We start from the raw sequence: 18,168 nt of genomic DNA on the forward strand, positions 1-18,168 counted from the left end.
AAGGTAGGTCAATTATGGGCAAATTTAAAAGAACTTTATTTTGGAAGGCAACATCAGAATGTCATGATATTGATATGGTATCACTGTGGGGTTGTATACTGTTGATCAAAAGTGGAATTACCCTGTGGAAACAGCAATTTTCCCTTTTAGAGCATTTTGAATTCACTGAAAGTTTGGTCGTATATGGGCAATTTTAAAAGGCCTTTATTATGGAAGGCAACATCAGAATGACTTGATATTGATATAGTATCACTGTGGGGTTGTATACTGTTGATCTAAAGTGGAAATACCCTGTGGAAACAGCAATTTTCCATTTTATTGCTTTATGAAATCGTTACAAGAGTCGGTCAAATATGGGAAATTTCAAATTGTTGTGGTTGGATAGTGTTGATACAAAATGCAACTACTCTATGGAAATATGACTTTTGCTTTTACGAGCAATCTTAAGTCATTGAAAGAGTAGTTCAAAAATGAAAATTCAAACGGGTTTTACTTTGAAATTTAAAATAAGATGGCCTTGATATTGACAGGGCGCTAATAGTTAACAAGCCTAAATTATTTGACATTATGTTCTTAAAATATCTGATAATTCACTCGAAGTTGAATTTTATTTTGAAATCCGGTTTCCACATCCCTTCCCGTAATACTTTGAATAGACGGGGAAGCGACAATAAACTGGAGGCTGGCTTGACTGCAAGTCTCCAACTGGAGGCTGGCTTGACACCAGTTTGTGGAGGGGCAGGTGAGAAATTCAGGCTGCAGTGCGGCCCACGCCTTGCAAACCTCGTCACAATCCCCGAAACTGTGCTGGAACCCATTTTATAACACTTACCGACTGCCTGTTGGGGCGCACCAGAAACCAAAACCCGCAGGGTAAAGGCAAGTCTCTGTGCAGCATTAATCGGCATGGAATGTGTTCCCTGGTGCCGTAGGAGTGGTGCCAAATGACGAACCAGCTCATCGTATCGGGTGGCAGTCATGCGAAAGTATCTGAAATGCATTTCATCATCAATGTCCCTTATAGGGCGAACAAGAGCGACATTTTCGCCCGTACTCTGTCTTGCCATGTTCAATGGACGGACACTCCACAGATGCATCTTCCTTCGTCGTTCTCGCTGTGCTCTTTCTAATAATAGTTGTTGTTCTTCTAGCTCAAGCAGCTCCTGCTCAATAAGAATTTGCTCTGTGTCTGTCGTCCGTCTTTTCACATCGCAAATAGTAAATAGAAGAAGGGCAGACACGTCACTACAAGAGAATGCACACCTGCATAGGAGCGCGCCCTCTGCTGTTTTGGCGGAGAATTTCTTTGCAACAGGTCAGGCCAGTATGAATCATCGACATATATACTGGACAATGGGTTTCCATAGACTCCAATAACAAGTTTTTTGTCTAAAATGGGAGGTGGCCACCACCGCCATTTTGACCGTGTCACAGGTTCCGTCCAGCCCAGACAATTCCATAAAAGGGAAGAGAGGAGGAGCTGAGGGTGGGGCTGTAAGGCTGGGATCGACTGACGACACCTGGGCGAACTAGCTACAAGCTAACCTGAAGCTAACCCAAAGCTAACGCGGAGGTGGGAGCCAAGCTAACGGATGTAGCTACCTAGCTTCAACCCAACCGGAGCTAACTGTGGAACACCCATCGACCTGAACCTCACACGAAGTTTAGGTGGAGGTTTTCGGCACTTTTTCGTGAAAAGTACCTGGATTAAAAAAGTATTAAATCGGTAAGTTTATAATTTATTTCCGTAATGAAAACATATTTTGCTTTGAGCAAGTTTTCAGTACCGTATTTTCCGGGCTATCGCTCCTGAGTCACACCAGCCATTAAATGTATAATGAAGAAAAAATATATTTAAGTCGTATTTTGGGGGGACATTTTATTATTTTTCTTACAAAATCTGAGACCAAGCGTTTCACATTGCAAGACAAGCACCGGTAACCATAACAGAATGAACAATGCGGGCGCAGCAGCGCGCCATGGTCTCCAGTAGAGGAGAGGATGGCGGTGTTTCAAACCCTCCCGGCGGGCGAGGAGAGCTCATTCTTGGGCAGGAGCCGGCCCTCAGCACCCCGCCACAGGCTCCAGGAGATGCTGGCGGTGTTTAAAACCCTCCCAGCGGGACAGGGTAAGTCATTCTTGGGTCGGAGTCGGCTCGCAGCAGTGCGGTGTAGCCTACATATTTTGTTCAGTCGATCCGGAGTATAAGTAGCAGGACCAGCCAGAATATGTAAAAAAGTGTGAGTTATAGTACGGAAAATACGTTAGTTATTAGTATTCGAGCTAAATTAGCAGCCTAAATACATTTCATAAATTTCCAAAACGTAATACTTGTTTGTATCTTGTACAGCCAACTAGCCTTTATTCTGGACTCAGTACAATTCACCAAAAGTAAAGAGACATTATACAGATGAAGTAAGCACAAGATAACTTACTGGAAGACACGGAATTATCATGAGAACCAGAACAAGAGAGCCTGATAACAGTCATGTGAAAATAATAATGAAAAAGTATGTATGTATAATAGAAATAAAAATATATTAGAATTAGTGTAACTCACTGTGATCCAAACAATAAATCAGCCATAGCTGATTAGTAAATATGACATGAGGTCTGGGAGTTTTTAAGTTTCATTCTTTTATTACATTTTTTTCTTAGATCTGTTAAAAGGTCACCATGGCAGCCTGTGTGTGTTGTGTGACGGGGTGAGTACTCCCTCTTCTCTACAACATCTTTGTAAGATCTTCATTCCAGGAGAGGGCACTCACCAGCTGCGGAGCATTACCGATCAGCGGCAGCTGCAGATCCTCTAATCAACCGCAGCAGAGCTCTATTTAAGAGGAGAGGGAACCACTTCACATCGCTGGATGATTAACTACTCACGGTAGAATCTTGCCACTCAGTTCTTAAGTTATGCTTGGTCTCTGCTCAGACATTTGTGCTGTCGCAGTTTTTGGATATATCTGGATTTTTTTGTGCTTGGATTCTGGCGTTTGGACTCAAGTTTGTTTCATCTTCAGGACACTTGGAATCGATGAACCATTAATGGATGTACCTACCTGGAAGTCACCATAACCCGCCTGGATTACAACTCTCAAGGTTCGCCTCACCTCCTGCTCCACTTGTCCTCTGCCGCCATCAACTGGCTCCCTCTCCTGGACACCCTGTCACACCGTCTGCCCTCCCTGCTGGCTTCTGGACTCTTGCCAACTACTTTGAACTTGGATATCTCCAGGACACTTTTAGTTAGGTTAAATAAATCATTGTTTGAACTTTCTTCCTTTGTCTTGTGATGATTCTTCATGTCGTGGGTTAAACATCTTCCCAGGGACATGACAATTCTCACATCAGACATGACAGTCCAGGGATATTTTTGTCAGACAGAGTTCATTTCACAAATAGGGGAAATGATATATTTTTAAATAATATTGCCGATTGTCTTAATGGCCAGCTCCAAAAGCAGTGAAAGACTTCCAGGTGGGAGTCTCGCTGCTTTTGAATTTGGCCTTTATGACAGATTTATATTCAGGCAAACAGGATAAACATATCCCTGACTGTTCTAGCTAATGTGTTGATGATGTAATTTATCTGTAGCCATTACACTGTTGAACTGTTCTTCCTTCAAACCGCAATGTTGCACTCACTCTTGAGCTCTCTGGGCCCATTTTATTTTATTATTTTAAGTTTTTTTTTTAATGTGCCGACACTTTGTGCCCTGTTGTTTTATAAAATGTAGTAGAAAAATTAATGTTTTTGCTCAATTACTGGAATTTCTTTGGCTAAGACTACAAAGTGAGGAATAATCATTTACAAGTTATTTGTACAACAGGCCCATTTTAAATCCCAACAGTTTCTTAGCAGACAATAGAAATGTGTTCTTTACTAACATGCTTGGTTTAAAAATCTTACTAAAATAAACAGAGTGCCGTATTGCAAAACCCAATCATACTTGTTATGTAAATATTAGCTTTGTAGATATTTTTCCAGATATATATTTGTGTGCAACAAAAACCAAATTTAAATAATTTGTCATTCTTTATTAAAAAACAACAAAATACAGGTATACAGAAAGTGTGGGAAAATGATAATGTGAAAGTATTGCTCTTTAAATGTAATACTATTCATCTTTAAAAAGACAAACTAAAAATGGTTTAAAAATCTTAAACAGCAACATGACAGAAGAAAGGTTGGTCTGTCTGTCAGAATGTGCTGAACAGATTAGCTCTATCAAGAGGAGCCTTAATGTGTTCCCCTTGAGTAATATTGGTTTGGGTTATGTATCGCCACATCAGCATGTAAATGCTGAACCAATCAGGAATAAAGACTGCTGATAGAGGATAAACAAGTAAATAAGAGAAAAATTAATACAACTAGGAAACCAACATAAAAACAGCAACCAGCAGCTGCACCTGTGAAGAAACATTTCTAAGAGTCATCAAGAAAACGTGGGATGAACAACTATAAACATGTAAACCATGAACCACAAACATGAACAACAAACATCAACAAGCATGTGTTCGTGCGTGTGCTGGAATGTGAAGTGTTAGACCTCCAAGGATCAGGTGCACTCTGGAGCGTCCCCAAGCACCAGAAAACCTTGCTACAGAGAACTCAGCAAGGCCACATCCAGAACCGGGCTCACACAGGTCATGGGCCACATGGCACAGGAATCACACAGCATTTCCACCTGAAACAGAATCATTAAAATTTGAATCAAATACAACAGTTGTTCAGTTACTGCAGCTGGCAGAGGCAGAGATTTTTTCTATTGATACATGGAATTTACAGAACCATTTTAGATTTTAATAGGGGAAGACTGCAGGAGGGAGCGGTAAAATACAGCGGGTCCCCAGCAAAAACAAGAAACTTTACGAGTCTGATGAAACTTGCTGGTGTTCCTTCAGCAGGCCCGGTGGCAGTTCCAACGACCCAGTGGCTGTGCTGGGTCAATGTTATCGAGCTCAGTCCGGCTCGGTCGTGAACGAGCCGAGGCGACGTCGTGCTCTGCTTAAGAAGAAGTGTTATTTTCCCGCTTCAGAAGCGTCCAACATGTTTTTACGCTTTCTCCGAGACATGTCATGTCGCTAAGTTGTTAGCGCTGAGCGCTAACCGCTAACACGTCAATAGTGCAGTGTAGCCGAGTAGCCTGCTGGAGGTTTTAAGGGTTCAGATGAAACACCCGACCTCTCAGGCTGCTCACATATCGATCTTAAGTTGTCGCTGTTGCGCTCACATCGTAATACAGTATTAGATGCGGTTAAAAACAGACATGAGAAACTAAATTTTACATGAATAAGTGATGATTAGCCTGGTGGGGGGAGGAAAACCTGGCCTAGTAAGCACTGGAGGAAACCCTGTCAAGATCGAAAAACACTCGTTAATCTTAATGCTGCTGAAACATGTAAACTAAAAGGCATTATATCCACTGCTACCTTTCTAATTTTAAACTCAGTAAATTATGCTGTAACTTCACCTTGCCCTGGCTGCTCCTCCTTGCTACCCGCCGGCTGTGATCACAAGCGACAATATAGTAGTTCCTGCTGCTTCTTCGGGAAACAGCGCCAACAAAAACAAAATAACAGGATCTTGTCGCCGTGGCGGTGGGATTTAAGGGAAACCCTGTATGCCCTATAGACTTATGGAAACCAACATCAAGCACTATCAAACAACTCACCGAGCTGCAGTTTTTCTCCGGTCAGATCTGTCTCCGAGTCCGACAGCTCCACGAGCGGTTAGCCCGCGCAGCAGCTAGGCGCTGCATCGGTCAGACATGCACCGGGCTGACCGCTGGGGAGAACCGGATGGAAGAATGGAACACAGAAGTGTCCCTCCAAGCGCTCCGTCATATTTCAACCCATTTTTATGTTAAATGCACTGGGTTTTACCCTTGTACCCATCAACATATGCCCTATTAATTATTTTACCGTATTTTACATCTAAATTTCATGGTTAAACAGTACATGCTACATGTTAAAATGATAGTTAGCTAGCTACTTCGATAAACTCAGCTAGTTTAAAGGCGGCAGTGACCTAAAATACATACATTTAATTTAACTTACCGAAAAAAATGAAGTGGAGACTCCTTGGACGCTCTATTAGTGCAATTAATGCCACAGCAAGTCATTTTGTCCAACAATTGCACAAATAATATCCAAAACAGAATACACAAGCACAGAGACTCAAAATCCCGGAACAGTTTCCAGGCCAGACCGAGGCTCTACTGAGGCCTTTCCATGGAGCTAGCTCTGTGGTCACGTGGGTCTGATGCTCATTAATTATACAGAATTTTAGGCTTTCAATACACTTAAACAGAAGAGTGAGAAAAAAATTCACCCCCCCTCAGAGTTGTCATGAGTGTAAACTAGATCATTTAGACAAAAAACATGTTTTGGTACCAGGCTGTAAACATGTTTATTTCTGCTGTGAAATTGGTATTTTTAACATGGGAGTCAATGAGGATTTGCTCGCTTTTGACACCAGCCCCCAGCGGATGAGGGTGGAACTGCAAATTCTGGTACTTCCGGGTTGCGACCAATTTTAGAGCCGCTTTGTGGGGGCTTGGTATGAATACAGAGGAGATTTGACGCTGCAGCAGCGTGGGGGGCGCAAATGTGCCTTTGCTTAAGCATGAATCAGGCTTTAGTGTTAGGATAAGTGTAAGTGTTAGGGAAAGTGTGAGTGTTAGGGTAAGTGTAAGTGTTAGGGAGGGTTAAGCTTGGTTTATGCTTGACGCATTCACTTTCCGCTTGGTGATGCGGCTCGTGGTTGGAACACGCTTCACAACTCGCAGCGTTTATGGTTCGTGCGGCTCGTCTCTGCAGTGAGCCAACACTGTTAGACATTTCATTGGGTTTTTTACAGTACCTTACTGGCAACACTGTTGGGTTAGGGTTAGGGTTAGGGTTAGGGTTACTAACCCTAACCCTAAAATACAGTACCAATACTGGTACTGTATTTTAGTTTTACAGTAACTGAGACCATACTGTAAAATAACAGTAATAGAACCGTAAAATAACAGTTATGGTACTGTATAAATTAAAATGAGGTATAGGACCACTACTGTAAAAAAATGTTTCTTACAGTACAGTGTTGTACCATTTTTTGTTCATACTTGTAGCCTGTTTAATAATTAAAATTGTAATAAAATAATTTTAAAGTTTAATGAATGATCTTAAAGTTTTCCTAAATTGACTTAAACAACTATATTAAATCAAAACAAACTTCTCTTACAAAACATAGGATTCTTTATTTCGAACACCTCAAACGTAAAAAACATTAGAGGTTATCTTATGTAGAAAAAAATCTCATTCAAAATATTAGAAATTCACCTCAAATCATTACTGGAAAAAATAAAACATTTTACAGCTTATAGAACATCAGAAACAGGCAAACTAACTTTTACTCATTAACTTTGAAGTATTACTATTATAAGACATATAGTGTATTGATTAGTTTATAGTTTGTAAACAGTAACTAACACGAGAAATTGTTCAGTACACGAACAAAGTTTCTTTGAAGGGATATTCCACCCATAAATGAACTGTAGTCTTTTGTTGTATTCCCCAGAGTTAGATCAGTAGGGGAAAATCTTTTGTAACCAGCTCAGTCATCCATTTCTGGCAGTGTTAGCTTTAGCTTAGCATACACAATGTAAGTGAATGTTAACAGCTAGCATTTACTGTGAAAAAAGTCATGAATATTACTCGATAATAATCCTAATTTTTCTTGGAGACCTCAATAATCATAATGACTTCAACTGACATTAATAAAGAACACAAAGGGATTACAGGAGTCTAGTTATAGCTGTGCTGTCGGCTAGCGCAGAAAGGCATAAGATAATGACACTGCAGCCCAAAACTCATTGTTCTCATAATTCACAGGGTGAAATGTTGTTAATGTTATAAGAGTAAACTTTAAGACAGCAAACTGGGAGCTTTATGGTCACTGCAACATGTTACTGTGCCTTTTAACATCGACTTACAGCGATGCTGTGTTGTGATGTAGCACGAGGTCTAAACAGGCTCCTATTATTCCTTTGTGTTATTATTTTAATTTGCTGTTAATATTTATTACGCTAAATGCTAGCCATTAACATTCACTTACATTGTTTATGGTAAGCTAAAGCAAACAAAATCCTACCAGAGCAGGGGAGCAATTGGGTTGTTTACAAAATGTTTTTCCTCACTGATTTAACAGAAAAAATTTCAATGGATCAGCAATTGAAAGAGTAGAATACATTGCTTTTCACAATACAAAAACATTTGTTTACAATGTAACAGTGCAACATTTGCTGTTAGAAATCTGCATTGAAAAATATTACAATAACAAATTAATAAATGAATTAATAAACTAAGTAATAACAGTGCAATGGATCGTGCAATCTATGAGCATATGCTGCATCAGGAAACATACAAAACCTGCAAAACTGTAGTTTTCAAGAACAGAATGAAATAATGCTTGTTTTTTTTACTGATTCTGATGGGTGAAGAACCTGGCCAGAATGTTGTCCCCTCGTCTGATGCCCCAGTGGTCCTAAAAAGGACAAGGAATGTACAGGTGAAACTTGAAAAGAAACTTGAATTTGGTGAAAACTCTTCAATTTAAAGGGGAAACTAATATATGAGACAGACTTATTCCAAATATTTCAGCCTTTATTTGTTATATTAGTGATGATTCAATTCAATTCAAAAATACTTTATTAATCCCAGAGGGAAATTGATTGAACAAATTGATAATGATTTACAGCTGATTATAGTTAGTATACATGCACAAATATAGACTGTATATGTCTCGTATTTACATTGTTTTAATGTATATCCAAAAAATGTATTCTGATGGTACATTGTTTTAATTTCTTTTTTATCCTTCTGACGGCATGGCGGCGCGCCAAGACAAAATACACATAGCGGAAACCCTGATGCATCACTCAATCCAGCGTCTGTGCAGAAACTCACTGAGGAACTTTTATCCGCTGCAAATAACGCAAATAAAAACAAAATATTTTAGCAGAAAAAATTGACCAAAACGATACGCTAGTGGACCGAACTGAAACGGTTCAAAGTAATGCAAAAGTAGTGTAATGCCTTACATTTTAAAATCAGTGATATTGTAATGTAATGAATTACTTTAAAATGAGGGTAACAATAATAAATAATGCATTACAGTTTTGAAGTAACTTGCCCAACACTGTTTATGTATATCAGCATACCCTAAAAATACGTATCTCACCTATTCCATGTTCTTCCACTCAAACTCTGTTAGCTGGCGAAGGAAGGACAGCACTCTGGGGTTCATGGTGGCTGATTTTCTTTTGACCAACTGTCCGGTCTTGCGACTAACTCCAGTCCGTGCTGTGCATTTGCTCCCATCTTCAGGATTGATTCTCAAGAAGAATCTGCATAAAGATGAGAAAGAAAAACAACAACAAAAATATTAAGTGCAATTTTAGTTAAGATAAATGCAGTCTGGAAGAGTGATTTAACAAAATCGGGGTATGATTCCACTATTTCTGTTAATTTGCTAAAGGATTACAATATATTACATCCCTGCGAACTCAGAAGATGTAAAAAATCTGAGAACTAAAATCAGACCAGCATAGATGTTCCCAGCATATGTTGTTTTGGTGCTGGTTTAGCTGGTGAACCAGTATTATATGCTAGTCTAGCATGCTGGTCCAGGATGGGATGCTGGTCTATCATTCCATGACAAGCATACCATGCAACATATACTGGTAACCAGCAATGCTGGTTTATGCTGTTTTTTTCAGCATGGTCAGTGGTGATTTTGCTTGATTTGACAAACATTAAGTTGCAACCTTGAAACAACAGCTATACGTGCTGTGAGCAGCGTTCTGCAGCATCCTGACAGTTTTTGGGCATGCTGTCTCCATGACTGTGATCCAAATGATGATGTAACAAGCTACAACAAAGATAGTTTATGAACAAGATTAATTCACCTCCTTTCTCTGAAAATTTATTCTTAGAAAGAGCGACTTAGACCTGACTGAAGACCCCCCCCCCCCACACACACACACACACACACACACACACTCAATATGCATGTATGATATATTACTGGTTTTTGTGATTTCTCAGTGCCTTTAAAATAAAAAATAAAAAGATTCCTACCGTTGAATGAACTCCAGTGTTGCACATGCCGGCTCCTGGTATTCCACATTGAAAGCATAGAAGCTTGCCATCAACACAGAAAGTGCATCTGCAAAACCCAGGTCCTCATCTAAAATGTAGGCCACCTTTCCCTCGATGCTCACCATCCACTTGGTTGCCTCAAGGTATGTGGTTCCTATGAGACAAAACATATACACTTCAAAATCGAACATACCAATCTTTGCAACAACAGTGTTTCGCTAAATGCAAAATAAGATGCCTGACCTGCAGAATTTATTGTTGTTTTTATATGTTAAAATGATGTAAAGTATGTGAGATTTAGATATATATAGCCTATATTTGTGCACTTCCACTAACCATAATCATAGTTTGAAAAGAATTTAAATATCATGAAACATTACAATTTTTTTAACACTGCCAGCTCCTTCCTGTCTGGCTGGACTTTAACACTCAAGCCTGATTTATGCTTCTCCGTCTGCATCAGTGCGGAGACACGCAACGCCATTATCCGTCCTTGCGTAGGGATCCGGCAGGCACGCAAGTACGTACGGAGTCGAGCCCACTTTTTTAAACATCCGTCGAACGAAACGGATTACGCAAGCTTGTGATTGGTCAGGACGCCGCTGTTGTTTACAGCGCTGCCATTGCAAAGAGAGCCGAGGATAACTAGTGGCAGACACGGAGAAGCTTGAAGAATACCTCGCGAAAAAACTCTAAAAACATGAACGTTTAATTCTCCCGTGACTGGAGGAGTGAAAAGATGCGCAGCCAGCGTTTTATTTGTGGACGGAAATGACAGGAAGCGTGGGTTTAGAGGTGGGGAGCGCATGAAGAGGTGGGAGAATGAGAGACAAATATGTCCGTGTTAAAAGTCTCTTATATACACAAAAAACACAATATAAACACACTATCTTGGACCGGATACATGACAGGATACCACAGAACAGCGCTACGCCCTCTGTTGTCCTGGCGGAGAATTGCTTTGCAACACTCTCCAGGAGACGGAGAAGTATGAGAGCAAAACGCTTCCGTCAATCCGTGCGTGTCTGTCCCTTGCGGAGCTGACGGAGAAGCATAAACCAGGCTTAAGCAGTGCACAAAGTTGTGATTTAACAGTTATTGAAAGGTTGAATATGGAACATCTAGTGTTTACAAGTGGTATCGCAACAATAGAACAAATTTTCTAGCTGATTCTGGGCTAAGAATCAGCTGCTTGACTTGTCGAGTTCACCATTTAACATAGCCTCGCTGTGCCGAACGAACATTTTAAAACAAAATATTTTACAGCAACGGAGCCCTCTAGCAGCTGGTAGATGTGTCGTGCCCATCAAAATAAAATTTTGGTTATTATTTTTGTAAATATAGCTTCCAAAGGAAAGAAACTGTACATTCATTCTGCAAACCTCTAAACACCCCGTGGTATCTATATATATATAAATTTTTTTTAAATATAACTTTTTATTAAAATGTTACATATTCAACCTTTACATTCAGAGTTCAAAAACTGATTCAGCTTCAGAATATCTGGGCATCAACTGCTGTTATTAGTGACATTTTAGCATGAAAATAAAGTGGAACATGTCTGGATATCGGCCATGAAAATTGGTCCAAAAAAATTGGCAGTACAAATTGGCCATCGGTTGACCGTGTCTCCTACATGTTGGCATTGGTATTGGCAATAGAAAAACCAATATTGTTCGACCTCTAATTTTTATATCTTCCCTTACCAAGCATTAGCAGTCTCGGTGATGGAGGTAATGCCCTCTCCCTCTCGATGGACGCCTTTGTTGAAGTTGTCTAACATGTTAAACATAAAACATGATAATTACACACAGCAAACATGCGTCACATTGTTCCTTTGACTATTTGCCAACTTACATCAACCAAAATGAAGATGGACTCCTCCTTTTCGCCAAAGCATTTCATCAGAAGTAGCATCGCTGCTATACCATGACAGCTTCGCTGCATTGTTGTGTTTCTGTCCAAATCCTGAAGAATGTGCTGAGTATCTTTATTGTGACTGTGGCTCCGGAAAAAATGCACGATTTTCTTCCCCTTGGTCTGAAGAGCCTCTCCAAGGCGATCACAAATGTCAATCCCTGTGAGGATTTTGAAGTGGTTGCAGAGTCCTCTTTTTGTAAAGAGAAATGGCCATTGCTCTTCAATCTCACAGACACTTGGAGGAGGGCAAGCATTAATCATGTGGCGTTGATAGATGTAAGTCAAATCCATTGAAAAGTCTATATCTGGTGAGTCAGCAGCTCTAGGGCCAACAGACTGAAATGTGGCAGCCATTTGTTTTCTTCTCTCCTCCAAAGAATCTGCCGTCTCTCCATCCGGGAGACATCTTGGTTGCCAGTTCACGCAGCCATAGCTGTCCAGTTTGCATCGAGACGTTTTGATTGTAGCGTCAGCATTGCTGGACTGTGTTGTCCTTGGTCTTCGTATTCTGTCACTCGTATTGTTCCGGTTGACATGTTCAACTCTTGTCTTCAGCTGGTTAATGAGAGAATAGTACCCTATTCCAATCTGTTCACCTTCTTCATTCATGTCTGCAAAAGTCAAAGGATATTTGGCAACAATAGTTTTTGCTATTTCAGTGCAGGCAGCTCTGTTGGGGTTTGAACAATGCTGCTGCATAGTGGACACTACAGTCCGCACCATTGCTCTCCTGTCTGCTGGGCTGGCCCTTTGGCCTCTTAACATTGTCTGGGACAATGAAGCAGGCATCTTTTCCCACGGAATTTGGAACTGGCTGATCCAAGAATTTTGTGTTTTTAAAAGAGTGGATCCAGGATTATATGATTGTGTCTGAAGAGGTGTGAAACATGACTGTCCATTTTCTCTCTGTGTATCCAAAGATGAGGTAGGAATCACGTTTCCACTTGGCACAGAGCTGACTTCAGTGTCCACTTTGTCTTTCAGTTCTTTGAAGATAATAAACATAATAAAAGTTTTTTTTTGCACATCTAAATTATTTACAGTATTAACACTTTACATACAACCTTACATAACTTAAATACTGTCACTGTGTTTATGGCATTGTTAGGATTTCACGAACAATTTCAGAGTGCTCATACAACTTATAAAACTATCATCATTGTAGAGTAACCAAGGACAGTAGTTTAAAATGATAGAGACTACTAATCTTAGAATAAATGAATATGTTGTGTTAAGATTTGGTGAACATGTTTTTTTTTTACCTCTTTGTTTGAAGGCCTGAAGTAATTTACGGCACTGGATTGGTGTCAAATATTCCTGAAAGTCAGCCTTCTCAAGAAAGGCAAGATTTTCTTTCTTTGTGACTCCAACCACAGATGAGAGGTGTTCAGTAATGGCCAGTAGTCTTTCATGGTCCAATTCAAGCAGCACTCCCTGAATTTCATCAATGCACTCGACCTCCATATCTAGGGAAAAGAACACACTGAGTGATGCAAGGAAACAACAGGGAGGTTCAAGATATGATAAACTGGCATTGGATAAAAGTCTTGTAGCCTATCTGCATTAACATATGCATATTTATGGTCTGGGTTACATAAATGATAAACTCCAAGATCTATTAATAGCACTGAGTGATGTACCAAAACAACAAAGTGGACCTGTTTATCATCAGTCAGTATCAAGGATATTTTTCCAAAGACTAGAGTGTCACCTGTGTGATCAAGAGGAACAACATGACCTTTGGTATATTTGGTTCCTTTATAAAACACAGCTGAAACATCAGAGGTTTTTCCTTTATCAATATCAGCTGCCTTTAAAATCATCTGTATGTCTTTGTTGTATGAGTGTTCATCAATGCCGTTTGCCTCACCGGCAATCTGAATGAGAGGTGGGAATAACTGACCACAACCTAAATAAGACTGTAGGAGCTGATGTCTCTCTGCTAGTGTTTTACTTAAGTGTAAAAAGTTGTGCATTTTTCTGGCACACTCTTTGAAGTAGGAGTGTTTACTCTCAAACCTCAGTGTCCACAACCGTATCAAGGGTCCAAACTTGAGAATGAGACTTGGATAATGCAACACATAATGATGCTTTGGTTTGAGAGACTGATCAGGAAACATGGTGCTACGTAAGTAGATATATTCTTCTAGCAAAACTTTTAGATATGCAATCTCGTTCTGATGAACTTTTGGAGCACAGATAAACTCAACTATTCTCCTTAGTTTCAGACACAATTGCCAAACCTCACTTCCAAGGGGATTTTTTATCGACTTACCCACATAAACTGGTAACAGCCGTAAGAAACACCAGTTCTGTGCTGCTGAACCACTAAGCCTTTTAGCATTTTCCTTAATCTCACATGGTTTGTTGTGCGAGTCACTGCCAAAAAGTTTTGTCTGTGCGATTGCCTGATTTATCTGGCCATAAGTGAAATGTTTTTCAAATTTTATCAGATGCTTAATATAAAGAGCTAAATCATCTGCCACTATTCCCTCAAAAAGGTCATGCCCAAGACATGGAGGAAGACCCAAGCAGACATGAAATGTTGCTAGCGAGTTGAAACTGGAATCAAATTTGATTCCATTAACTATTTGTTTGTCATAATTCAGTTGTCGAACACTATCATTGTAGTTTGCAGGTGTTCTTTGTGGGCCAAACAGAAGTGGTGATTTTACAAATGTTTCTCTGTCAATCATGCAGTACCTACAAAAGTGTGTGCTACTGCTAAAATTTTCAGTGAATCCACCAATAGAGTGGGAACCAAGATTATCACCACATATGGCAATCAATGACGCCTTGACGTTGGCTCCATCTTCCACCTGAAAACCTGAAAGCTCCAAGTCTTTTAGGTCTGTTATGAGGTGGGAAAATATTTTTTCTTGTCCAAAAGCCTTAAAATCCTGTTCTCTGCAAAGTAAGACGAGCTGTGCAGGGTCAACGGTGGATCGATTATGTGGTAGTATTTCTCCTAGTGTCTTGTACATGGCCATGATTTTGTGGTTTTTTTTTTGCCAGAACCTAAGGGACTAGTCACTTCAAATGCATCTATGTACAGAATGACTGAAACAGATGGTGACAATCCTTGTAAAATGCTATTTTGTTTGAAGTTTTGGCCATCACTTACATCATTTAAAACCATTTCATCATGTACCAATTGGTTAGATTGAGCAAACTGCTCCTTTACTGTTGATTGCCTAAACAAGGCAGCAAGTGTCTCTTTTACTGGTACATACTGGCAAAAACGTTCTTTTCCACCAGAATCTGTTCCCAAGTATAACTGGGTTGGAGCAACATAGTCAAACTTTTCTTTGAAAAATGTTTTCCTAGTTCTGTCTGATCTCAAGATACCATCATTGTAAATTGTCAATAGATCCTCTTGTTCAAGTTCTTTAACAATATTCTGTATTTCAGTTTCGTTTAAGTTATTCTGTTCCAGCTTCTCCTCCACTTTTTTTAATTACGTGGCTCATTCCGGTGGAGTGGATTTGTTGAAATTCCTGAACTATGCACTGTACTGTTGTTGCTGGTAAAAGAAGTTTGGCTTGTAGTTTTAAGTAAAATAGTGCTAAGTTCTTTAGAAATGTGTCAGGGTTAGACTCTGAGTTGTTTTCATGACTTTCAAGAGGAGACAAAATATCATCATGATGGACCTGGGTGTGTTCACCTGTAACATCGTAGGTTTGTACATCTGCATTCTTTGGTTCTTCTGGCTTTGGAACAAATTGTTGCCTGTGTTTTCTTGAGATGTGTGTGGCAAAAGATGACCTCACTCTGAAATATTTTGAGCAACCCTCAAATGGACAAGTGATTTTTTTGCCATTACGTATGTGTACTCTTAAATGAATGCACAGCAAGGAAATATTATCTGCTGCAAAATCACATCCTTGAACACTACATTCATGAATGCCACCTGGCTGATAATTCTGGATTTTTTGTGACTCTGTAGGTGTATGATTCCTGTGTGTGTGTGACTTTAATGCAGAAAATGTTCTAAAAACGGCAGAACATGTTTCTATGCCACATGAAAACCGGTGGTTAGCCAGATTTCTGTGACTTTTTGCATGAACAAAAAAGCTTTTGTAACTTTCACTGCCATGGCTACAAACTTTACACCTAAACATAGATGAAGTCCTCAAACAATTACTAAAAATACAGATAAGACTTCGGTTATGTGAAGGAAAAAAAAACTCCGGTTAGTGTGGCGTTGTGCCCAAGCTCATCCGAGTTATTTCTTTATTTTTTCGAATTGTTTCTACGCTACACAGAGTCAAACGTTAAGACCCCAAATTGTTTTAGACAATGTCAGCTTTTACTTTCGTGTGAAGAAAAAACTAAGAAAAAAAGCGATGAGAAAAATCCGCAAAGTCCCGTTCTCTTTGAAATAAAGCTCTGAAATAATAAAAGCTAACACACTGACCCGCAGCAAAACTCCACTAAAAAGATAGCACATTGAAATGCTTAAATGAAAAGTTTACCTTGGATAGTCGGTACTTGGTGGAACTTGGTCTTTTCGCTGGAGAAATTATAAGCGCTGCAGGTGTAGTCTTTCCCGTGTATGTCCCACACTTGCTCGTGTGCCGGTGAACTGTGGTTACAATGACTGCTCTTTACGACAAAATGGCGGTTCTCCGTCTTGAAGGATTTAACAAACTAAATTATTAAATGCAAAAATGACCGTTAATAACAGCTACTTACTGTAATTTTATAATAACTGTAATTTTACAGTACTAAATTGTAAATCTGGTAACTCGGCTGATGCAATCGTTCCTTGTCAGGTGACGTAAATAACTTTACAGCTTCGTATTGATAAATTACAGTAAAAATATTGAAGTAACTTTCAGTTTATAGTACCCTACTGTATTTTCATAAACTACAGTAGCAAACTGTAAACTAATTACCACGTGACTTCAAACTCCCATGGTGCAATGCAAATTACAGTTACTAACTGTAGAAATTGTTTTACAGTTTAGTACTGTAAGATATGTGGTAAATTACTGTAGAAATTACAGCCGCGTCTAACAGTGAATATTCTCCCAAACTGAATGGGAAAGCATGGAGCTCTATGGCATGCATCCAACACTACACCATAGAAGAAGTAAAAATGACTGTTTACAACATGGCATTCCAGCATTTTTTAACAGCGTCCTCATCTTTTCTGACAGTGCGAGCTATTTCCCTCCAAGAATTTTTAACAACATGTTGATCACGGTGATCGTTGAGAGCTGAATCATACATCTCCCGTCCATCATAGTATTTACGAACCTCTACCATACTAGTTCTTGCCAGTCCGCCATGTTTTTCCGCGTCCGACCGTTTGCGTGGTTAGAAATTTTCCTAGGTGCGCGTTGCGGAAATTTTGGGCCGCACGGAGACGCGGTGGAGGGGCGTGGTTGTTAAAATGCCGCAATTTCTCCGCGTGGACCTCACGGACACGTCAAGCATAAACCAACCTTTAGGGTTTGAACTACTTCAGTCCAAAATGGCTGACTTCCTGTTTGATGTTGACCATGGGTGCAAGAGGCTTTTGTGTGCATATTTGCTACAAGTCTACCAAATTTTATCAGTCTACCAGAGGTGGAAAGAGTACTAAAATTTCCTACTTAATTACGAGTACCAATACTTTGAAAATTTTTTACTCAAGTACAAGTAAAAGTACTTGCCTAAATCTTTACTCAAGTAAAAGTAAAAAGTATTGTAAATAAAATGTACTCAAAGTAAAAGTTACTTAGTTACATTTTTGTCAGCATAAAGATGGCTACATCAGTGCAAAACCACAACACCAGTTCACAACACGTTCATGTGTGCACGCGCGCGCACACAGACACGCCATGACTAATTTAACTACACTGAACTGCTTTTTTGTCAACTTCAGGGTTCATTTCAAGATCCTGGTTCTGGTCTATAGGGCCTTACATGGACAAGCACCATCTTACATTGGTGATCTTCTTAGTCCCTACACCCCCAGCAGGTCCCTGAGGTCCAGTAATCAAAGCCTACTGGTTGTGCAGCACCAGGCTAAAGGTCAAAGGTGACAGATCATTTGCTGCTGTGGCCCCCAGACTCTGGAACTCTCTCCCCCTGAGCCTGAGATCAGTGGACT

General features: G+C 39.8%; 1 protein-coding gene across 1 annotated transcript; it reads right to left on the reverse strand.

Annotated features, from left to right (window-relative positions):
- Positions 1 to 8,374: 8,374 nt before the first annotated feature.
- Positions 8,375 to 17,339, reverse strand: LOC129162044 (uncharacterized). Its single transcript, XM_070543281.1, has 8 exons — positions 17,208 to 17,339; positions 16,544 to 16,718; positions 13,331 to 13,534; positions 12,006 to 13,054; positions 11,855 to 11,924; positions 10,128 to 10,302; positions 9,229 to 9,394; positions 8,375 to 8,532 (listed from the first exon to the last, which is right to left on the reverse strand). Exons 1-7 carry the CDS (start codon positions 17,337 to 17,339, stop codon positions 9,229 to 9,231), a joined length of 1,971 nt encoding a protein of 656 aa, XP_070399382.1. The 3' UTR covers positions 8,375 to 8,532.
- Between the last annotated feature and the right edge of the window lie 829 nt (positions 17,340 to 18,168).

This window comes from Nothobranchius furzeri, chromosome 13 (assembly GCF_043380555.1).
Source record: "Nothobranchius furzeri strain GRZ-AD chromosome 13, NfurGRZ-RIMD1, whole genome shotgun sequence".
Lineage (NCBI taxonomy): Eukaryota > Metazoa > Chordata > Actinopteri > Cyprinodontiformes > Nothobranchiidae > Nothobranchius > Nothobranchius furzeri.